Below are 24,036 nucleotides of genomic sequence, written 5' to 3' on the forward strand. Positions count from 1 at the left end.
GTAAAAATTGTGTTAAGAAGTTGCCTAGTGTTGCTGTTTGGAGTTTGGTTCTTTATGTTTCTACATGTGTGGACAGATGAACTAATATGTATATAGTTTATGGTCAATAAATACTTAAGTTATAATGGCCATTTCCTGGGGGGAGGGGCATGTACCTCCATTTGGTTGATTTTGTGTGCACCTGTGTGTGTATGTGTGTGTATGTATGTATGTGTGTGTCTGTGTGTGTGTGTGAGAGAGAGAATGTTTTAGAGTATTAGCTCCATATGGAATGAGTGTAAAGCAAACAGAAGTTAACAAACTTTTTCTGTAAAGGGCCAGATGGTAAAATATATTAGACTGAAGGTCGTTTATAGTCTGTGTGGCTGCTCTGCTGTGTTACTGAGTAGGCATAGCAGCCACAGACAGTGTATAGACAAATAGGCATGACTCAGTTCCATAAGACTGTTTAGGAAACAGGTGGTGGCCTGGATTTGGTGACATGACTGTTGTTCCTTTATCTTTGACAGAATATAGATTATGAAAAATGGCAGCAGTCCTTCAGTGGAAAGTTACTTTGATAACTCAATTCCCATTTAAAGTCACTTGGGAAATGGGTTGTCTAGTGAGCTCCTCATCTTGTCTTGTTTGTATGAAAAGTAGTTTAGGTGCTTATACATAGAAAAACAATTATTCATTTCCTGCAGACGTGGATCTTACCAGTCAGTTTTTAAATTCTAGAGTCATGAGCTGCATTATCACTCAGAGGCTAAGAACACTTAGTGTGCTGGGCATGGTGGTGGCATGGTGGTGCATGCCTTTAATTGCAGCATTTGGGAGGCAGAGGCAGGCAGATTTCTGAGTTCAAGGCCAGCCTGGTCTACAGAGTGAGTTCCAGGACAGCCAGGGCTATACAGAGAAACCCTGTCTCGGAAACAAAACAAAACAAAACAAAACAAAAAATGAACAAACAAACAAACAAAAAAACCACCACTTACTGCTTTTGCAAAGGACCCAGGTTTGATTCCCACATGGTTTGAGCATCCACATGGTGGTTCATAACCATCGGTAACAACAGTTCTAGGGGATCTGACAGTCACCTCTGACATCTGAGAGTGACAGGCATGCACGTGGTGCAGACATGAAGTGTAACATCAAGCACATACATACATATAGGCAAAAACCTTATATACACTCATTCAATAAATAGCAATCCAACGAAGCCCAGTGACATGGAAGAAAACCTCTTTCAACCCACCCCCCCCCAAACAACTTTCCAGTTCTTTGATATCCAAATCAAAAAGGACAGCCAGACTGTTGTTTATTTTACGAGTATTACTATACTTACTCATTTTACGTGTGTGAGAGTGTATATGTCGCAGCACCTCTGTAGCCATCAGAGGACAGCTCTGTAGTTGGCTCTCTGCTCCCGAAAGTTGTTTTCTAGGGACAGAACTAAGGTTGTGAGTTGAGGTTTGAAATAGTCTTTACCCACTTGGCTATCTTGCCAGCCCTTTGATTCTAGTTGTCAAGCAGTCAGCTAACAGAACCTGCTGTTATTGTGACTCTCTTTAAAAGTAATGAACCCCAACCTAACTTTGCTGCCTCAGATCTGCTGAGATACACATACTGGACTAATTTTAAGACAAGTGAACAGGTTGTAATAGCCCAAGAAATGCTTAGTGAACAATATGACATTTATTCTAACTGGACAAAAGTCTTTCTTCCAAGTACTAAAATACACTCTGGTTAGCTGAGGTTGACAAATGCATAAAGTGTGCACACTGAAATTATGCTTCGTGATTGAGACTAGCCCTTCAGTAGCATCATCTAGATCTGCACAGTAAAGCATCATCTACATCCTTACAAATCTAGCCACACTTACTTTAAAAGCTGATTTGGGCTGGCAAGATAGCCAAGTGGATAGAGGCCTTGCTACCAGGCCCGGGACCCACCTGATGGAAAGAGAGCCAACATCTGAAAGTGGTCTTCTGACTTCCACATATGCACCATAGCACATGTGTACATAGACATACAAATAAATAAAAATATAATAAAACAACTAAACTAAAAATGAGGATGTATTACAACAGTGTTTTGGGGCTGTTAGCAAGTCATATTGTTTGTAGTCCAATGTTTGTATATTAATCCATATTATCACACCTCAAATTTTAAGACTTGGCTTCTACTTAATAAAGTAGATGAGTTTGTTTTAGATTTTAGATTTTAGATTTTATTTTATAACAACATTTTAAAAGTGCCTTGTCACCCAAAGAGTGTGACAGCTGTTTCTATTATTATATGAAAAATTCACTGGAGAAAAGCTAACCCTAAGTACCCTCAGCCTTCCCAAGTTCTTTTACCTTTCAAATTCCTCTTGTTACTCTTGGGATTGTTGTTGTTGTTAGAGTTGGGTTAGGTCAGATGACATTCATTTATTTGATGTGTATGAGTGTTTTGTCTGTAGTGTGTGTGTCTGATGCCTGCAGAGTACATAAGATGAGCTGATCGAATAAAGTTACTGAACAAGAGGCTCCTACTGTAAGATCCAAACCAATAGGCCTGCCAACCTGTACTTTGCTGTATACAAACAGCCCTGTTTTATATGGGTACAGCTTCTTTCCAGACCTTGTCTGCTGTTTCAAGACAGGGTCTCACTATGTATGTGGCTCTGCCTGTCCTAGAACTCATTATGTAGATCCCGCTGGTCTCAAACACACAAAGATCTGCCTGCCTCCTGTGTGCTGGGATTAAAGGCATGCACCACTATGTTCGGCCTACATCCTGCTTATTTAAATTGCAGAAGTCACTGTCCTCCTCCACATCGACAAAGCAGATACTTTTTCATTTCAGATATAAAGAGATAATTGATTCTTTCTTCTTTTACAAAGAGTGCTTCATTAGCCTTTTATAGACATCACCAAAATTTTTAGTCTATTTTTTTTTGGTGATGTTGAGAGAGAGAGAAAGAGAGAGAGAGAGGGAGAGAGAGAGAGAGAGGAGAGAGAGGAGAGAGAGAGAGAATGTGTGTGTGTGTGTGTGTGTGTGTGTGTGTGTGTGTGTGTGTACACAAACCTAAGTAGCCATAGGGGTTATTATGTGAGACTGACAGTTCCTTTTTTCTCTTTATTACCAGAAACTGGTTGCCCAAATGAAGCAGGATCCACAGGTAAAAAAAGTCCTGTTGTTATGAACTTAATTTTTAAATGTAAAAACTATTGAAAATGACAGTAATCTATTATTGACAATTAACAATAAAATGCAGGTGTTAGTTGAATTAAAAACACACTTTCATCCCAAGCAGCATGTATGTTGATATTCATGTTTTATAGGTTTAAAGAAAGTCCAGTTGTAGAGTAAAATCGCTGCTGGTTCAGTCTTGTTACTGTTGTTTTGCCTTTTTATTAATTTCTGTGAGTATCTGTAAAAACCAGCCAAACAAACAGACAAAAAAAAGTGAGGTTTAATAGACTTCATATAACTTGAATATCTTTCTTTAGAAAACTACTTTTGAGACTCTATGCTGGCTTTAAACTCTCCTCCCCGCTTGACTTCCCAAATGCTGAGATTATAAACTTTTGCCTCAATACCTGGTATAGATTATTTCACATCATCAGAATTAGAGTTTGCTAAACTTTTAAAATCTCAAACTTACTAAAGTGCCCCCAAATCATTTTTAATTGTGTGCAGTTTATATGTAGGATACCTGAGTACTGGATTTACAACATTCACAGTAAAAACTTTAGAATAATTTTAAAAGAATGTTTGAAATTTGTATTCTATTTTATTTTTTGTTTTGGGACAAGGTTTCATGTTCTAGAATAGCTCCAAATGCCATAAATAGCCAGGAATGGTATTGGTCCTCTACCCTCCTTCCTTTAACCCTCAAAGCTAAGGTTATGTAAATGTGCCATCACACCTGGCTTTGAAAGGTTTAATCTGTAAATGAACTCTTAAAGAGGGTTTCAGACATACCTTACACAATAATCTATAAACTGTTAAATTTACTTTTATAGGAGCTTTGACCTGGACATCTTATTCTTTTATAGAGAAATCTTCCCCAAAGTTACCTTGCCCTCCAGTGATTCATATTTATTTTTCAGTAGTGTCTTCCTGGCACCCATTAAACAGTGGGATACATGCATCTCTGTAAAGTAAAATAAATTCCTGAAGAGTAGTACTGAGGCAGGTTGATTTTTTTTTTTTTCAAGTGGGAAGTAATATTCATCTTGAGAAGTTCTCAGTGGTCTGATTGTTGTATTTTAATACAATTCATTGACTCTGAGAACTGGTAATTTTGGCTCACATTTATTCCTATTTGACAGTTTGCCTTCCATGAGAAACATCACTTTTAATTTTTATTTTCTTTTAGTGTACTCACAATTTAAATTGCATTTAAGGGACCAAGTGGCTGCAGATTGCTAGGTTCTTTATATTTAATGGGGTGATCTATATTGTCAGGAACTGAAGTGTTCTCAGGGCTAGCAGTTCTGTTAGTTCGTGATTGTAGAACAGCACATTCTTTACCTGGAAAGTCTGAGGGCCAGCGACTTATTGAAGAACAGTCTAGGTGACCTCAGAGAAGCCTAATATCAGATACACCTGAAAAATCCCAAGTGAGGTAAGCTGAGTACAGGAGAGAATATGCGCCCGGCCCTGACAGACAGGCAGAGGAGTGAAGGGACTGTGGATGAAACAAGGACATAAGTCTCTCACTGGCGTGACATTCAGGCTTTCTGCTATGTTAAACATTTGAAAACTTTAATACCCGGATCCCCACCCCCAGAAAAGGCAAACGTGCTCAAGTGTATTCCGTCTAAAATAGTACTCTTTTCGATTCCTAGAATTTCAGCATGTTGATTTGAATGACGTGCTATTAAGGCAGTTACAGTGCTGACGGCTTCCCAAATCTAGGCTGAAATAACAAATGTACTTTTCTAAATAAGAGAGAGGACAAGTGGAGAAAGCCTCTTATCCTTGTTGATAATGCGGCTAAGCAGCGGGGTATGCATACTTTAACCTCCATTTTCCTGTTCTTGTCTGGTTAGTGGAGCTTTAGATTTTCTGTCAACTGATACTCTCTATAAAGAATAACAATATTTTAGGGGAAAGGTACTATTAGAGTGTAAGCTGAGAAAGTATAAAACTTGCTGTAGTTCAGAACAGTTGTGAGGAAACTGCCCCTGTTTTATCTTAGGGGCTGATGTTATGCTTATGATTTAATGCATGGGAAATTTGATAGCTAAAGGTTGCTTCGTTACTTGTATGCAGTATGCACAGTCTTCCCGATACTATTATGTTAACAAATGAATATCTTTCTCACAGATATTTTTTCTTTCCAATCAGAATGCTGACTTAAAGAAACAGCTTCATGAACTCCAAGCCAAAATCACAGCTTTGAGTGAGAAACAGGTAGGGGAAGGCGGGAACATATTTTTAACATTGTGTTCTAAAGATATGTGTGTTTGAAGCTTCTAAGAGGGCTGCTGGTTTGTTTTTTTTGGGTTTTTTTTTTTTTTTCATGTGTGAAAATAAGTGTGGGCAGCCAGACTCAGTTTAATTTTGCTTGAGCTGTTTATCTATTTTTATTTTTGGTTGAAATCAGTCTCTAGAGTATCTCATGAGTATATGCTACTGGCAGATACCTAAAAGCAATGTGTTGGCTGCTGTTAACTGTGTAAATAACTGTAGTTTACCCATAGGGGAAGGGACAGAGAATGTTGGTGGGCGTGTGTGATAGGGAGTCCTGTAGCGGCAGTGTCTTCTTACCTGTTGTGAAGGTTTGAGCTGGCATTTCACTTATGGGTAGCTCCCTATGTACGTCTCCTGTTGTGAGTGTTGTCAGACTTTTATGCTAGTCTTCATCAGATGCTGACTTACTCTTTGAAAACTCTTTGATGGACATTCCTAGACTTACTCTGTGTAGGGCAAGAGAGGAACATCTTGTATTTTGTATAAGGAAAGTGCCGCTGGTACTTTTTGTAGAGTGGCTTCCATTTACCAACCGAGGCAGCTCCTGCCACCAGGTGGAGTGTGACAGTTGCCTGCTGTGAGTTGATGTTTGTAGCAATCTGAGGAGCATCCCCTCCCTGTCTTCTTCTCTCACTTCTCCCCCTCTGGTGTAGAGAGCAGTTTCTGTCTTACAGTAAAGAGCAGCTACCTGTGAATTAGTTGACAGTTCTGTGCTACTGAAACCTTACAGAAGAGTTGATAAAATCGGTTTTTAGTAACTTTGAGTTTTATGTTGTTGTCTAAATAATAGCAACAAACATTTCTTTCCTGCAGATTTCTGATTGTGTTTTTCATTTCACTGAAGGGAACAATAAATTTTGAGAACCGTAGATGAGATCATCATCTAAGCTGAGTGAAGCACTGTTTTTTGATTCTTCTCTCTTTAATGCTTTCCAATCTTGTCTCCACAGACAGGAGGTATTTTAGAGAAGGAGGAGCCAGAGTAAAACTGGGAGGTGACAGGATGCAGAGGCAGAGAGGAATTTGTAAGGGAAGAGGTAAAGAGGACTTGTTAGTGTGTGACTGGGTTCTCTAGCATGTTGGTGACAGGGCCTGGCTTTAGAGCTCTCCAAGTTCTGAGCCTCCTTACAGTTGCAGGGTTTCTCTGACAAGATGCCAATAAGTGAATCACTTTTGCTGAGTTTGGTGTAGCTGGCATAGACATTGAAAATGATTAGTATGATGGGGGTGGAGAACACCTTTAAAAGTTAAAAGAACTCAGGGATGCATTTCAGAGAATGGGCAATCACAGAAAAATTTACTTTATTTAAAAAATCTGTTTGTGATAACTTACTTTTGTGATAGGTTTGTGTCTTAGTCACTGTTCTATTGCTGTGAGGAGACATCATGACCAAGGAAAGCATTTAATTGGGGGTTTGCTTACAGTATCAGAGGCTTAGTCCATTATCATCATGTCAGGGAGTGGGGTGCTGGAGTAGTAACAAAGAACTACATCTGATTTACAGAGAGGAAGGGAGGGAGACAGACAGACACAGACACACACACACACACACACACACACACACACACACACACACACAAAGATAAAGGCAGGAACAAAAGAAAAGAGGGAGGGGAGAGAGGAAGAGAGACTAAGCCTGGGAGGGGCTTTTGAAATTTCAAAGACCCACCCTGTGGCACACTTCCTCCAGTAAGACCAAACCTCCTTATCCTTCTAATCCTTTCAAAGAGTTCCATTACCTGGTGACTAAGCATTTAAATATATGAGCCTGTGGGGGCCAATCTTATTCAAACACCATAGTTTGGCTTATTCTGTTATTTGTTAGTACTCACCTGACCCCACTTAGAGAATTGCAACTGCCTATTCATCAGCTGACAAAACCCTGGCTCTGAACTTACTAGGTAGCTCTCTATGTAGCTTCAGGAAGACCTGCTGTGTTTGTGTTTGTTTAACTATAAAAGTGCTACCTTGATAGAATAGGGCAGGGCAGGGTTTAAAAAGGGAACAACAAGGGCTCTCTCTCACTGACAGCATTCCAACCAGAAACCTTGCTGGTTTTCATCAGACTATAATCTAAAAGTTTTATTTTATAATGGATTTCTAATGCCACCTGTTTGTTTTTCCTTGTCAGAAGACTACTTAGACTTTGGCAAAACTTTTCTTTGCACTTTAGTAACTAAAATCTGAATTACCTTATTTACATGACTAATAGTTTAACTTAATATTACATTGTTGTTGTGAGAAAAAAATTAAGTACAAAAACCTCTGAAGAACCCTTTCCTTTCCCTCTGCTGGGGACAGTGCTTCGAGGCACTCAGAATGGTCTAGTGTTTGACACACTGTCCTAGACTTTCCTACAATACAGCCTCTAACAAAACTAGGATGTCTTGAACCCTTGGCAATAGGATTGTTTACCTTCATACCAAGAAGGTTGGGAAAGCTCCTAAATCTGCTTACTGTATGTGCTCAGACAGACTTTGCGGGGTTCATGCTTTATAGATTGTCTAAGACTAGGAAACACGCCAGCGGGACTGTGGTGCTTCCGTGTGTGCCAAGTGTGTCCGTGACGGGATCAAGCAGGCTTTTCTTATTGAGGAGCAGAAAATTGTTGTGAAAGTTTTGAAGGCACAAGCACAGAGTCAGAAAGCAAGATAAATATGCAGCTTTTATAAGTAATAATATTTTTAAAAAAACCTCTGAAGAGCAGTTATAGACTTAACCCTTTGTCATATTTGCTTCCATTTTTTTCTGTATATATCTATTTGTAAACAAATAAAAAATAATCATTTTCTTATTTTGCCTTATTAAAGAAATACAACATTGCAGATAGTCACCAATTCTTATAGTAGACATATTCGTTCTTATTCATTAATACAACTTTAGTTTTTGATGCACTTTGGGAAAAGATGGTCTTGGTCCTCTATGGCAAAACTCAGCGAATTTCCTTGAATTCGTGTTTGGAAGTTCTTATGGCTTTCAAACTGTAACTTGAGATTTGTGAACAGAAATTCTAGGGTGGATTTAGAAGGCAGCTTCACCTCCAGGGATTCAATTTGTGTCTGATAGTTTTAACTCAAAACATTCCTAGACTCACTTGGCTAAATAAACTGTATACTACATAGTCAATTAAATCACGGTTTAGTGACATAAAATAGCCTCTCCTAAGAGGCATTTATGACTTTATCTGCATTACAGATACCTTTGTGTTTTCTCTGTGTATATACCTTTCACACACATGCAAATGTGTGTGAAAACAGAACCAGTAGAAAATGTTGGGAGGTGGTATGTTACATTTCCCTCCTTATTTCCCTATGTGTATTTTCTGAAATCTTCATAGTACACAGGCCTCATTTTTAAAATAGCAAATAAATAATTAATGTTATTTCAAAACAATTGACACCAATCTCTGATCTGTACATGGAATAGTTAGCATTTGAAAACCTTGTGATGTTTTCATCATCACAGATGATCCCTCTAATCAGAGATTTTAACTGTGGGGCAGTGTGTGGAAGTAGCTCTTCATTTCCTCAACAGGACTCATTCTTGTTCTGTACTCCCCTCCATTTATATCTGACAGAAGCGTGTGGTCCGTGGCAGAACACAGACATTCAGATTCTGGAGCCAAAATGCTCATTTGCTTCAGTGTTCTGTTTTAATTCTAATTTCTCATAGAAACAACACTTCCTTCCCTCGTTTCTTTTCTTCTTTTCCTTCTTTTTTTTTCTCTTGGCAGTGCCGAGCTTTGTAAATGATAAGCAAGTGACTATTATAACTGCACTCCTGGCCCAACAAGCAGTCTTAACATTCCAAAGTGTTCCTTGCCCCTAGGAGGATTTAGGCCCTTGTTGGTATTCATTCAAGCTGGTATTCCCTGCCTCAGTTTGCCAGCCTGTCTCCCTGGTTTCATCTCACTTTCTCCCTGTTGCATCCATCCACTGAGCAGCGAACCCTAAAGCCCCTTCCTCTTTCATGACCTTATTGAAGCCTTTTATTTTCTTTGTAGTTAATGTTATTTACAGTCAGGTTTGTCTGTGAACGGCTGAAACCCCCACATACAGGTGGCTTAAGCAGCCATACTTGGACTTCTCTGCCATCCGAGAGCTCAGCAGTCGACTAGGCTGGAAGGAGTATTTGTCCAGTGTCAGTGACCAGGCACCTCCTGTTCTGCTGCTCTGCAATTCCCAGCCTGAAGCTTCGCATCAGAGTCCAAAATAGTAGCTCCATCTGGTGAGGGGGTCAGCACAGAGGGAGCCCTTTAGTTTTAAGGATGTTTACTGGAAGCTTTATGTGCCACTTCCAGTTAAATCTCCTTGATTTGAACATAGTCACATGGCCTCACTAGTTGCAGGGAAGACTGGGAAGTGTAGTTTATTTCTGGAGGCCGTGGCCAGATAAATTTAGGCACTGTATACTGAAGCAAAATACAGTTTTACCCACTGTAGCATACCACAGTTTGTGATTACATATCTGCTTATAATTACTATTTTAAAAATGTCTTACTAAATGGTTTCAAGAGCACAGGGTGCTGACAGTGGGACTGGGGGTGTTTCTGACTCTTGCCTGCTCTTGGGACCCTTTTTCTCCTATTGGGTTGTCTCACCCAACCTTGATATGAGGGAATATGCCTGGTCTTATTGCTGTGCCGGGTCTTATTGATGTCTCTGGGAGGCCTCCTCTATTCTTGGGGGTAGATGGGGTAGTGTGGGGCTGGGGGAGAGGGGAGAATTGGAGGACCCGGGAAGAGGGAAGCTGCAGTTGGCATGTTTTATATGAGACTAAATTAAAACAAATTAAGACAGGGAATTTGTTTCATTTCCTTCTTCATTTCTAGTATAATACTTCCTGTAATATCTACCATTTTGGGGAGAGGTAGCCCATGCTGCCGTGTGTATGCAGATTACTAGTCTTCGAGTTCCGAGGATCAAATTCAGGTTGTCAGACTTGTGTGACTTTAATTCTTTTAAAACCTATTGTTTATTTATTTATTTGTTTATTTATTTATTATATGTAAATACACTGTAGCTGTCTTCAGACACTCCAGAAGAGGGCGTCAGATCTCGTTACGGATGGTTTTGAGCCACCATGTGGTTCCTGGGATTTGAACTCAGGACCTTTGGAAGAGCAGTCAGTTCTCTTACCCGCTGAGCCATCTCACCAGCCCTTAAAACCTATTTTTAATGGTGGTTTTTAAATGATTTAACCTCTTTTGTATCCTACCACCTACCAGAGGTAGTGAAAAATGAATAGGGGATAGGGAGGGATGTGGACCTGTTCAGAAAGGAGCAACTCCAAAGAACATTTGTGTTTTCTGGAAATTGGCAGTTCAGCTCACACGTTAGTGGCAGCAGCTTGATCTAGTTGCAAACACTTCACAGATGCAGTATTAATCCAGTTCGGTAAAGTTGGGATAGCAAACATGAATTAGCAGCGGTGGCACTACCTAGCAGAGACAGCCAGGCCTCCGCCTCTGCTCAGTCAGCAGGAGAGACCAGAAGGAGCACCAGAAGTTCTCAGTTGTGTGTGTCTCAGCCAAAAGAAGATCAGCAGAGACAAGAGACCAACAAGTATTGCACAGCTACTATAAGCAAGTCAAGCTCAGCCTCCATCCCTGTACTTTTTATATTCTCTCCAAACATCTCGTGTCCTCCATGGGTCTTGCCTTAGCACTGGGCATCTGTCTCAGCTGACATCACTTGGCAAATCAGCAGAGTCCATGGAAGTGGCAAGAAACTGCAGCACATCACCAGAGTTTTTTTGGTGCATTTCTCTCTATGGAGTCCTGACAAATGGAGCTCAACGATGCAGTGTAAGATGAACCAATACATGTGTGTTGTTAGCAAAGAATTATCCCTTTCACGTGCTTGCTTTAACAGAACATCCTTCCTCCTGTGACTGCTTCAGTGAAACGTTCCTTCATGAGTCTGCTTTAGTCTTTCACCTATGTCTGCTTCAGGAAAACACTCCTTCATGAGTTTGTCCCAGCAAAACACCTTCCAACACAACTGACTCTCCAAAGAACCGTTGCCACTTCAGACTTGGCTGCAGGTGCCCTCTGAGGTATCTTATTGGCCCTTTTATAATATTTGGAGAGAGTAGTGTGTACCACAGAAAAATATTTTGTGTTTTTTAAATAGATTTTATCTGACTGATCTTTTCTGTTTACAGTTTTTTTTTTTCTATTTTAAAGAGCACTCTATCTTGATCTTTTGATTCAATCTATTATGAGTGTTTTCTTGTTTTTTGAGTGTTCCTTTGTTTGATTGTTTTGGAAACAGGGTCTTACTACATTGCCCTGTAGGCAGTTAACTGTGTAGACTGGATAGGCCTTGAGGTCAGATTCACCTGCCTTTGTGTCCTAAGGGATGCAATCTAAGGTGTGTGTCAGCACTCCTGTCTTTAAGTGTTCCTTTAAACATGATTTTTCCACACCCTCTAGTATTTATTCACAATTTAAGACTGTTTACCCAGTGATGGTAGTTTTTTCTTTCTCTTTTCTATTTTGAGTATTTTTCTTTTTTTTCTTTTCTTCGAGACAGGGTTTCTCTGTGTAGCCCTGGCTGTCCTGGAACTCACTCTGTAGACCAGGCTGGCCTCGAACTCAGAAATCGGCCTGTCTCTGCCTCCCAAGTGCTGGGATTAAAGGCGTGCGCCACCACCACCCATCTATTTTGAGTATTTTTATGATTGATCCTTTTCTTTTGTAAATCGATTGTTACTCTGATTGCCTTAGATATGGACCTGGTGTATTGACCAGCTCTTCTCATAGCAGTTCTATATTACAAACCAGTTTTACTGAGTAGCTTATAATAATATACTAATTTTCATACTAGATCTGCAGGTCACTTAGAGTTTTCTTGATCCAGGATGGCTTTGGCCAGATAGATCTGCTTTCATTTTTGGGTTGGCTGGGCCTGCCTCCATGAGTGTAGGTATGCTTATGATTGCCTTATTCTGAAGCTTAGCATGAAGAGACTAAAGCTTCCTTCATGGTTATCACCAGAGCACAGGCCAAACTACTAAATTCATACTGAGACTCTATTGCATTAGACTGTGACCATCCTGTGAATCAAATCAAGCCATGTGACCAGGCCTTGCAAAGTTATATGATAAAAGGTATGGATGAAAATTTTAAAGCAACTGAAAATGATCTACAACTATATTTGGTCAAAGGCTATAAGAAAACATCTATCAAATTAAAAATAAGTAACAAGCTAGTCATGTGCTTCATGTCTATATTATCAAGTTCCAGGCAGGCCTAGACTACATAGTGAGTTCTAGGCTAGCCTGGGCTGAACAGGTGGGTGAGAGATAAAGCAGCTCATGTCTTCTTTCCTATGCAGAGTCTACTCGCACACAGAAAAGGACTGGGCGAGCAGGAGAGTGACCAACAGTAGGAGGAGAGGAAGGATGTGAGCGAGTCAGGCAGGTTGGATATGACTAAGGTGTATCCTTAGTGTATATCTTGTGTGAGAATGATAGACTTGAAATTCATCCAGCGCTAACTAGAAGTATTAATAAACAAGACATAGTAATTAAAACAAAAAACAAAACCAAAAACTTCTTTTTCTAGTATTTCCAAATAACCTCCAGAACTCTTTCCTACAGAAGGCGTTTTGGAAAAACATAGTGCTGTATGTACCATGCAGATTGTTGGCATGCGTCTGTGCTTACCTGAGGTCGGATGTTTCATGGAATGTGCCCTTTGCCATCCAGGGAATCCCAGAGATTTGCCCTTTACTCTTAGTTTTCCTTTCCTTTCACCCTTCTTTTTTTCCTTACTCTTTTTGGAAAGATAAAATCCTTTATTGTCTCTGACTCTCTGTTTGTTTCTCCGAGTCTGTTAAAGTTACTCTGTCACTTTATACAGACTGTTTTAACACAGTAGAGTAGGTACTTTTCTGGGTTTAACAAATAGTTGGCATGTATGGAACTATTTCCAATTGATCATTTTAGTAAAATTGATTCTGAAGTATTTGGAAAGATTTCTGTTTGCTGTAACTGTTTCCTTTGCATTGAACAAGTCAGTTGTGATGCACCTCTTTAATCCCAGCACTTGGCAGGTGAATATCTGAGTTCAAGGCCCGCATGGTCAGCATAATGACTTCCAGGACAGCCAGGCCTTTTTTTTTCTCACTATAGTGAGACCCCATCTAAAAAAAAAAAAAAAATCAATCCTATGCTTATAATAACATAATTTGAGCCAAGTCACTGTATTAATTGGCTTCATGCTACTATATTGAAATTCCTGAGGTAATTAATAAAGAATTTTATAGGTTCAGAGTCTAAGAGCAGATCGCCCTATGCTATTCACTGTAGTAAAGGCAGAACATCCTAGCAGGAGCAAAAAGCATTACAAACTGCTCTTATCACAAGGCAAGAAGCAGAGAGAGAACAAGACTGGGTCTTAGTGACGCCAATAAGGCCCTACATTCTGAAGACTCGTATCTTCTTCCAATAGGGCTATCACCTTGAGGACCAGGCCTTTGCATGAGCCTTTTGGGTACACTTTAGTTTTCATGCCACGGGTGATAGATAGTAAGTGACTTGACAATGGTAAGTAGATAGGAATAGGCCTAGGAGTTTATTTCTAGTGGGGTAGTGGTTAAGGTTTTATATTTAAACCATTTAGTGTATCTACTTCCTTACGTATGGGAGGTTTGTACAGCAGTGCCTTTAGCAGTTAATGAACATGTGTCTGTTGAGTGCATCCAATTTTGGGGAACGTGAATTCTGTTTAGATAGGAATTGCTGCCTTTAGTTGTACCACTCACTTTATCTGTGTGACTCCTTCATCCTTATGTGAAGCACTGACTTCTGAGGAGCTAGAGCATCCACATGTAACTCAGGCATGAGTGCATCTTTGTAGTACACACACTGGGTCATTGCTTTTGCAGTATAGCCTTCACTGATGTCAATGTCCTCTTCATTCAGTTCTAGGGAGTGAATTACTTTCTAGGATTTTATATGTTAAATGTTTTTGGAAATAGGACATTAAGCAGAATAGTTATCATTTCTTAAGTTCTCATTGATTTGTGGTTACTGTGTTCTAATACTGGTTGCCTGACACTTGACTATCTCTGGTTTGAACTGGTACCCTTAGAATGTTCTCTCTCTCATAATTTGGCTAGTAAGATTGGCTAATCTTTTTAGCACAATTTATAACTGCTATTTTCTTAGAGATCCTATTATTAAGACTAGAGACTTATCTTCTTATTTACCCAAAGCTTACGCATTCCGTGAATATCAGTCCAGTTCATGTTGCCTATGTAATATTTATGTGAAACTACTTGGCCATTTGTTACTGCCACTTGGACATCAGAGCCTATTCCTTTGCATCTAATGCAGAAAATACAATATTTCAGATTTTTTCTGGGGAAATCTTACTTGTTTATTTGGGCAGAGATGGAGGAAGGACTTAAATACTAGCAAAGGATGTGAAGGTTTTAAGAGCAAGGTTTCATGTGTGTGACATGGTTTAGTTCCCATTGCTGTGTTAGCTAGCCCATGCTTTTCCCTTTGATTCTTGTAGTATAGTTGCCAGTATTTTTTACTTGTCTGGTTAAATATTTGATATCTTTAAGAGAGAAGCTTTGTTGAGTAATGATGCTATCATTGCACCAGAGTACGGCAGAGGAAATGAAGGCAGTCAGTGACTGGATACTGCCCTCTAACAACAATGTTGTGGAGGAACACCCTTTGTCCTCTCAAGAGCTTGTTCCAGTGCTGGCAATGGAACTGAAAGTTCAACTTGAAATTCTTATCCCTCATATGAGGCGTGTTATATGTTGACAGAAGCAGCTATACTCTACAGTATGTTCTTTGCCTCTTTGCTGGGCTCCTCCTTAGCTTGGAGCAGTTGCTTCAAGCCAGTGAAACCTAAGCTAGTGCCTATTCTGGTGGAACTGTTTTCAAGAACCTGGATCTGTCTAGATCTTTCATGGACTGGTGACTCTTGTATTTCAAAGTGTTTAGGGATTCTGGCTCTTAGGACAACATTATTCTAATTTTGGTTGAATAGTAGTGTATATCAGAGGCTTTACAGGGGCCAGTGTGACTCTGACTCCACCTTACAACTATATTAGGAACTTAATTTGTGTGTTTGATTTTCTCCATTTATTATGTTTTCACTAGGAGCTGTCCTTTTTTCTTATGCAACACCCTCCTCCCCTACAACTTACACATACTTGTGGGGCCTCAAACTCTCTTGTAGCTAAGTGTGACCTTGAACTTCTGACTCTCCATGACTCACCTTTCCAAGCACTGCAAATGCAGGCATACACCACCAGGCTAATCTACTTTCTGAAACTTTCCAAGAATCTGATGCACCTGTTTAATCCACGTGAATTTATAGAGAGATTACTGTGGAGAAAGGCATGGCACCCCAGGAAGGGCTGAGAATGAAAATCTTAGTATCGCTCCCATAAGATTGGTCCCTGTAAGGCATGGAAGCTCATTAGTACGGACACTTGAGCAGTTCTTTCTCTTTGCTCATCTTATATCCCTCTCTTCCACTCACTCCCTGTAAGCCCCCAGTGTCAGTCTTTTCTCTCAGACCTCATGCTTTCTGCAACTGTATTTTTCCCTTCTTTGCCTGGCACATTCCTGTTTACTTTTTGGGGACCCTTTTGATAGTCCTCTAGAGAACTTTCCGTGGCTTCTCTCCACCCTCCTCTAGGCATAGCACACGTGCCTCTTGGTTTGGTTCATACTACAGTACTTTCTTGTAACCATTGAGTCATTGTGGTCATCAGTAAGGTCGGTAGGGCAAGAGCTGTTGTCTTAGTAACATCTGTACTCATGAACTCTAGCATGGTGTGCAAGAAGAAGGTATGCTTGAATATGTTAATTCATTAAGCATTCAGAAGGGTAATGAGGTATCCAAGCATGTCCATATCATGGAGGTTGACCATTGAAAGATTCCCTTTCAGATTGCCTCATTTCTTCCTTTCTATGTAGAAATTAAAAAAAAAATGTTTCAAGATTTATTTACTTTTATGTGTTTTGAATGTTTTGCCTGTATATCTTTGCAACATATACATGTTTGGTGCCTTCAAAGGTCAGAAGAGGGTTATATCCCCTGGGACTGGTGTTACAGGGAGTTTTGAGCCACCCTGTGGTTGCTGGTTTGAGTTGAACCCTGGTACTCTAGAAGAGCAGCCAGTGCTCTTAACCACCAAGCCATCTTTACAGTCCCTAGAGAGAGTCTTAATATCATTTCTTATGTTAATGTTTTAAGGATGTTCAGAGTAGGTTCACATCAGTCTCATAAAAGAAAACTTTTATGAAGCAAAGTTGTGTAAAGTAATAAATGAGTCTGAGGTTAACTGCTCTAGGCTCTTCCTCCAGTTTTGCTACATAACTTCCCTCTGAAATCCTTCATTCTCCACCCCATGCATGCCTGCCAGTGTCTGCAACCATTCAGACTTGTTCATCTAGAGTTATCTAATTTCTTGGTTATACTGTGTTATTTCTTCAACCTAGGATATTTTTCTACCTTCCTTCCTTAGTGCAAACCTAGGGTCTCTGCCTTTGTATCAGTACTTATAGGATAGTGTGGCCTAGGAATAGCCAAGGTATACAAAACAGACTGCTATAGAATGTGGAATGTGCGTGTTAGCTATGAGGGCATGTTATGGAAGTATGGTTTAACTAAATGGAAAGTTAGGCTAAAAGTGAAAAAAAAACTTTAAAACATAAACAGTATAATTCTCCTTTTAAGAAATATAAAATATTAAACAAATCATTTGTTTTTAGGGATATAGTCATTTATACTTGAAAAGTATAGAAACCAATCCAAGGTCATCTAGAATTATTTGACACAGCTGTTCTCAGTGCTTTCCTCCCAGAAGTGAGATTCAAGAGGATGAGCATAGAAACTTGCTGCTTTTAACGTTGCATGCTCTTTAATTTTCTTTGTTTGTTTGTTTACTTTTAAGGAGTGTATGCTAGATTGGTTTTTTTGTTTGTTTGTTTGTTTGTTTGTTTTTGTTTTTGAGACAGGGTTTCTCTGTATAGCCCTGGCTGTCCTGGAACTCACTTTGTAGACCAGGCTGGCCTTGAACTCAGAAATCCACCTGCCTCTGCCTCCCGGATGCTGGGATTAAAGGCGTGCACCACCACACCCGGCTTTTGTTTTGTTTTTTGAGACAGGTCTCAATATATAGCCCTGGCTGGCCTGGAACTTGATATGCAGACCAGGTTGGGCTCCAACTCATGGAGATCTAACTGCCTCTGCCTTCTGCATGCTGGGATTAAAGGAGTGCTACCTTACAACCATGACAATACTGATACAGAAAATCACACATTTTAGTGTGTGTACGTATTTATATGTGTTGGCAGATGGTTCCAATTCATTTTTATACATTGAAACACCTGGGTGACTAGTGTCCATGTCAATGAATAGAACGTTAATATCACCACGGCAACATTGTTGTTCCTTCTGCATTTCACCAGTTCCCTCTGCAGAGACTCTAACAGGAGAGATTAATTTGGGGAACTAGATCTACACTTTTCTGTCTGATGTATTCTTTTTAGCATTGTTTATGAGATTACATCTGTTTCTTTTGACGTTTAAAATTGTTGAAATAATTATAGATTCGCAGGTAGTTTCTTTTTGAAAATTTACATCATTAAAAAATACTTTGTTGTTTCCAGGATTTTTCTACTTTAAGGTCTGTTGATGTAGTGAATTGCTCTCTTTTTTGGTAAACTAACAGTCTCTTGGTCTATGGCTTTTGCCTAACTCATATCATACTTTTTTTGGGGGGGGGGAGGGTTTCGAGACAGAGTTTCTCTGTGTAGTCCTGGCTGTCCTGGAACTCACTCTGTAGACCAGACTGGCCTCGAACTCAGAAATCCACCTGCCTCTGCCTCCCGAGTGCTGGGACTAAAGGCATGTGCCACCACTGCCTGGCTTTAACCACTTGCTTGTCAGTCTCCTTCCTCTATGTTGTGAACTTCTATGAACTATATCCTTTTACCCAAAAAAACAACATTAACCCCCCCCCCCAAAAAAAAAAAAAACCCACTTAGTGCATGTGGTTTTCACACAGTGGTGCTGAACAGTTTAAAGAAATGAGTCCTGTCTGCCATTCCCAGATTGGACTAAGGCCTACAGAGTTCTCTGACCTGGATTTCTTATCTGTCACCATCAGGTAAAAGGAAGTCCCTCTGAAAGTGACTGATGGGAGTGGGCTCAGGCTCCCTGTCATGAGAACGTGTGTGTTAGGTCATCAGCTCCACAATACCTCCAGGACCAATGAATGCTCTCATCATCTTTCTCTGCTACTCACAGCCTGTTGACAGATACTACTTCTTGTCACTGGATGGTTGTTGAAGCTCCATCTTTGCCTTTTTATGTAACAACATCCCAGGCAAGAAAAGGCCTATTTCTTAAATGTCTTTTCCTAAGAGCAAGGAAAACTTTAGTTAGAAGCCTGTCATTAGACTTTATATCTTTTTGGCACACCTCTGCCTCCTGCAAACAATTAGCTCTTGGTAGGAAGCGTCCGAGACTGATTAATACCCTAAAGCTGGCGATCCACCTCTCAAGTGTTTGGAGGCTGGATAGCAAACAGGATTGCTTTTTGTTTAGAAGGAATCGGATCAGAAGGGATAGGGACTAATAAAAGCCGAAAAGGCAATTAACATTATCTATCTTTCTACTCATGTAAATTAGATGCAGTATATAGATAAAGATGCTTGCACTCACAGACTATAATTTTTCAGTAGCCATTTGTGCTCATCACTGGTTTTGTGGATTATTTTAGAAGTCTACTTTTGTAACCCCAGTTAGCAATATGCCTTTAGAGCAAATCCATTTTGCTGTTGCTAAAACAATACATTATTAGAAAGTAATTTATTTCAAATGTAAATTACAGATATTTCAAAGTAGTCTGTAAGCCATCACCATCATCATCCCATGCGGTTGAAGCAAAGTGACCTGGTGTCCTTTGCTTACTAATGCCATCACATTTCAGGAATGCCAGGCTTAGCAAAGCCCACACAGTATGACATATTTTCATTTTTTAAAAACATGTTGAGCACTAAATGACAGACCAAGCCATACATCTTCCTTTCTTTTCCTGGCACGCTAAGAATGAAATAAGCAGGCAGGAACAGTTTCCTCCATAACTAGTGCCCTCGTGGTGCTTGGTTGGTGGAGGGGCTGCTTTGCCAAACTCTGTCTCCAACGGCATTTCCAAAGGCGATTTGCTTCTGCTTCAGACGTAGACACCGGTGAGTCACAGGGTTAGGCCGCCTTCTTCACAGCAGCGCTGTCTGCAGGTGACACGATGATCAGTTTCCCAGCATGCCTTTGCTCTGAAAAATGAAGCTCCAGAAATTTTCAGTTGATTTGTTTGTCACCTTTCTTCCTGTCCCATCTTTATTACCTTTTAATAGACCCTTTCTAGCCCTTTCTGCTGTAACAAATTATGTCATTTTGACCAAAGATGTTAAAGGTATAGGTCTATTGCTGTCTCAGCATTATCCAGGGCTCATGTCTTCTGGTGCTGGGCAAGTGAAAAAAGCTCCTTCCCTTACACACAGAAGAGCTTTCTTTCAGAGTTTTGTTGCCTGAGAATTTAGTGAAGCTAAATGTTCATACAACAAGCAAATCAGAATGAGAAAAGTGTGTGTTCTCTCAGGGTTGTAGACAGATGCATATAAACAGCTTTCAACTGTTACCTCTCCCTACCATGACTTTTGTCAGGACTTGATTTGGGCTAGTGTGTTCAACTGATAGAATTTGAAATATTCTCTTCTGAACATGTCATCTCATTTTAGTAAAGAAGTTTGTCATGAATTGAAATGGTTTACACAGGGTTTTGAGCTAATCCACAATTATTACCTTTGATTAAGAATAGAATAATAATAGTTTTATTTATTTATTTTATTATACCAGTTAGCAATTCATCTTTTCCATGGAAAATTTATTTGACTTTAAAAAAAAAAATCTGTAGTACTGGGTTAGAAAGATAGCTTTGTGGTTAAAGGCACTGGCTGGCTTCTTTTCCAGAGGACCCCAGTTCACTTTCTAGTGGCAGCTTACAACCATCCATAACATCAGATCTAGGGATCTAGTACCCTTTTCTGGCTTCCAGGGCTACCAAATAGACATGCTACACAGACATAACACAGACATAGGCAAAATGGTTGACACATAAAAATAAATCATAATTAAAAAATATCTGTAGTGAGTTGTGTATTGGTAACTCCCTGGGTGCAATCCCAGCACTTGGGATGTTGAAGTGAGAGGATGGAGCATTTATGAACTGCCTTACTATATATAGTAAGCCCGGTCTCAAAAGCCGTCAAGGTTGAGTGGAGGCTCCCAAATCAAGTCCTGACAAAAGTCATGGTAGGGAGTTGAAAGCTGTTTATATGCATCGGTCTACAACCCTGAGAGAACACACACTTTTCTCATTCTGATTTGCTTGTTGTGTGATGTGGTATGAATGATGAAGTGGTATCTACTGTTTGTCAGGAATGCTTCTCTTTCATAGCTCTGTACCATGACCTGATAAGATTAGATAGGACTTCTCAAATGGCTTGGTGCCTTTCTTTTTCTAAATTTTACTTGACTAGTTGTCTTTTTTTTTTTTTTTAACCCCCTTTTGTTATTTTAGAGTATCCTTCCAAAGAGAAATTGATTAGCTCTCCAAAGACTGTTAACTCTCTATAGAGTATCCAGAGATCTTCTCCTGGTCAGTTCTGGCTTACTGTATGATTTTCTAGATGAAATTATTGGAACTCAGCTATTCTCTTTCTTTTTTTTTTTAATTAATTAATTTATTTTTTTTTTTGTTTTTTGATTTTTGTTTTATTTTTGAGACAGGGTTTCTCTGTATAGCCCTGGCTATCCTGGAACTCACTCTGTAGACCAGGCTGGCCTTGAACTCAGAAATCCACCCTCCTCTGCCTCCCAAGTGTTGGGACTAAAGGCGTGTGCCACCACTGCCCAGCTATTCTCTTTCTTTATGTATTGTCTAAGGCTGCTTTCTTGTATTACATCAGTAGACTAATCTCAAGAAAGATCTAGAAAGCTTTATGCTAGTTACTGTCTGGTCGGTTATAGAAAGTTTGCTTGACACCTTACTTTAGGATCTAGAGAAACAATCAGAAAAAATACTAAACTCTGAAATGTTAGCATGTGTTCACAGTCTAGGGCAGAGGACTATCATGGACTATATTGGGCTCTGTTTCAATGAAACCAAAAGCAAAGCAAACAAACAATGAAGGAGCAGTCTAGGAGAAGAGTGAGTGCTGTATTGAAATAGGCATATACTGAAGACCTAGAAGTGTTCATTAATAAGCTGCACCCCTTAAGTCTTAGTGCTGATGGTATGACATCATTACAGAAGTCAAGTTGAGGATCCTATCTACTGCCTCCGGATGTTTTCTTATATGCCTGTTTCTTGGAGATCCTGTTCTTTTTCCCCTAGCCTTGTCCCCAGACAAGCACTGTCTACTTCTTATGCTGTACATTTCCTTACAAACTGTAGGATTTTAACAGATAGATTTTTGGGGGGGGGGGTTGCGGTTTGAGACAGGGTTTCTCTGTGTAGCCCTGTCTGTCCTGGAACTCACTCTAGACCAGGCTGGTCTCAAACTCAGAAATCCGCCTGCCTCTGCCTCCCAAGTGCTGGGATTAAAGGCATGCACCACCTGCCTGGCAACAGATGGACTTGTAAAGTGTATACTTTGTATTGATTCTGATTTTATTTTATTTTTAGCTATTACACATAAGCTTCTATGGTCATTCATAAGTGTCTATATGAAGCTGGGCTTTCATTTCTTGGGTCAGTATCTCAGGATGTTCAGGGTTGTATGGTAGGTATTGTTTCTTTTTAGAAAAAAATATTTATTTTTATCTTATGTGTATGAGTGTTTTCCCAGAATTTTGTCTTTGCACCATTGTTGTGTGACAAATTTTTTTCCCCGAGAAGACACAACACAGATGTGTACTCAACCCAGATCCTATCATCTACCACAGACCAAAGGACAAAACCATGGAAGTCCAATTTGAATGAGTTTCATTGGGTTATTTACAGGAATATGGGTGAGGAATTACTTACAGGAGCAGAAATGACTCAAAGACGATGCATCACCACAGCCCACACCAGCCTGGGTGACAGCTCACAAATCTGGGAACCTGGAGCACAAGGCACAGCATACAGAAAGCTCAACAGTTTGGAGAGTGTCAATTTCTAGTGACTCTTCCAGGCAGCTTGGCTGGCTTCTTCCAGGTAGTTGGTCTCCTCTCAGAATCTTCCTTGCATCTCTGCTTCATGTTGTTTGAGAGGAACTCTCAGCTTGTATTGCTTTACTCTGGCTGGGAAGGCCTAGTGAATCTGGTTAGCTTCAGGGATTTCCTAAAGTTCTTTTGAGTTATTTACTTTCCTGCTTAAGGAGGTGCCCTGTAGGATGGAATGTTTCAGTATGGAAGAAAGCTGTTACACAATAATAATCATGCTTGGCCTAGTACCCTAGGAGCCAGAAGAAGACTTAGAGCCAGGACCCAGTATAGGGATCCTTGGAACTGGGCAGAGTTACAGATGGTTGTCATCTGCCACCTGGGTGCTGGGAACTAAAGCTGGGTCCTCTAGAGGAACAGCCAGTGCTCCTAACCACTGAGGCGTCTCTTTAGGCCATTTTAAACTTTTTAATAGATGCCCAAATGCTTTCCAAGGTGGCTTGCCATTTTGTATTCCCACCAGGAAGCATCAGCGAAAGCTAGTCACTAGGAATCTTTTATACTTCATTCTTAAATCTTAACTGTCAGGCATTGCCATTAGCCCAACAATAAGGCACATGAAGATTTGGGAGAGGTACTGCAAGGGAACCAAAAGCTTAGACTCTTGTATCAGAAGAGAGAGTGCATGGGATGCTGGGACAGTGGAACAATGAAGAAAAAAAAGAAGTTTGTTCACAGAAAGCTTGGGAAAGGAAATTAAAGCCATCATCCTGTAAAGAGATGGAAGAGACTTTAATCAACAAAAGAGAGGAATGTTGATGTGGATCAACTCACAGGGCCCCATGCTTGAACTAATAGACATTTTGAAACTAGAGACTGGATGAAAATGGAGAAGAGAAAATAATTCCGTGACTAAGGACCCAGCCTCTAGAGGACAAGGAATTTCACCACCACTGAAGGGCATATAATATGATATATGTACTCTACTTTATCGCCTAGTGCTATGAATAGAAAAAAAGTACCCCCCTGTTATACCAAGGCAGATCTTTGTAAAACAGTAAAATCAGGAACAGAATGCCTAAGCTGCCTTAGAAGAAGAGGAAACCATTTGCAAATGGCAGATTGGTCATCAGACCACGTTGAAACCCAGGAACTAGGATTTACTGAGAGGATGAGGATGGTTCTGAAAACCAAGTAGGATTCTGTATCAAAACCATCTCTTGATCATGTCTGGGGGTAGAGGAAAGGTAGTTTTAAAAATGGAAGATCACAAGATGTAACTCTCATATATCAGCTTTGAGGGTGTTTTTTTTTTTTTTTTATCAAAATAAGAAATTAAACCAAGAAGATGAAGATAGGTATCCAGAAAATTCAGTACAAAAAGGAT

The 24,036-nt window shown here is 39.9% G+C and overlaps 1 protein-coding gene and 1 pseudogene across 54 annotated transcripts in view; both read left to right on the plus strand.

The window, feature by feature from the left end:
* Phf21a (PHD finger protein 21A) overlaps window positions 1-24,036 on the plus strand; it is a 180,917-nt gene that overhangs the window by 41,583 nt on the left and 115,298 nt on the right. For 34 of the 53 annotated variants that reach the window (XR_003951421.1, XM_006498967.4, XM_030248707.1 and 31 more), the window contains 2 exons: window positions 3,116-3,148; window positions 5,326-5,391. Coding sequence is in view for 51 of the 53 variants with exons in the window: in XM_006498967.4 (XP_006499030.1) it covers window positions 3,116-3,148; window positions 5,326-5,391 (99 nt within the window). In the remaining 2 variants the exon portion in view is untranslated. Of the gene's footprint in view, window positions 1-3,115; window positions 3,149-5,304; window positions 5,392-24,036 lie in introns of all 53 variants that reach the window. The other 19 variants (XR_003951420.1, XM_030248700.1, XM_011239374.3 and 16 more) reach the window with 1 other exon arrangement.
* On the plus strand, window positions 7,772-17,136 carry Gm13786 (annotated as a pseudogene). The gene has a single exon (XR_004691328.1). The product of XR_004691328.1 is annotated as a predicted gene 13786 (transcript).

The sequence above is a fragment of the Mus musculus genome, chromosome 2, assembly GCF_000001635.26.
Source record: "Mus musculus strain C57BL/6J chromosome 2, GRCm38.p6 C57BL/6J".
NCBI lineage: Eukaryota > Metazoa > Chordata > Mammalia > Rodentia > Muridae > Mus > Mus musculus.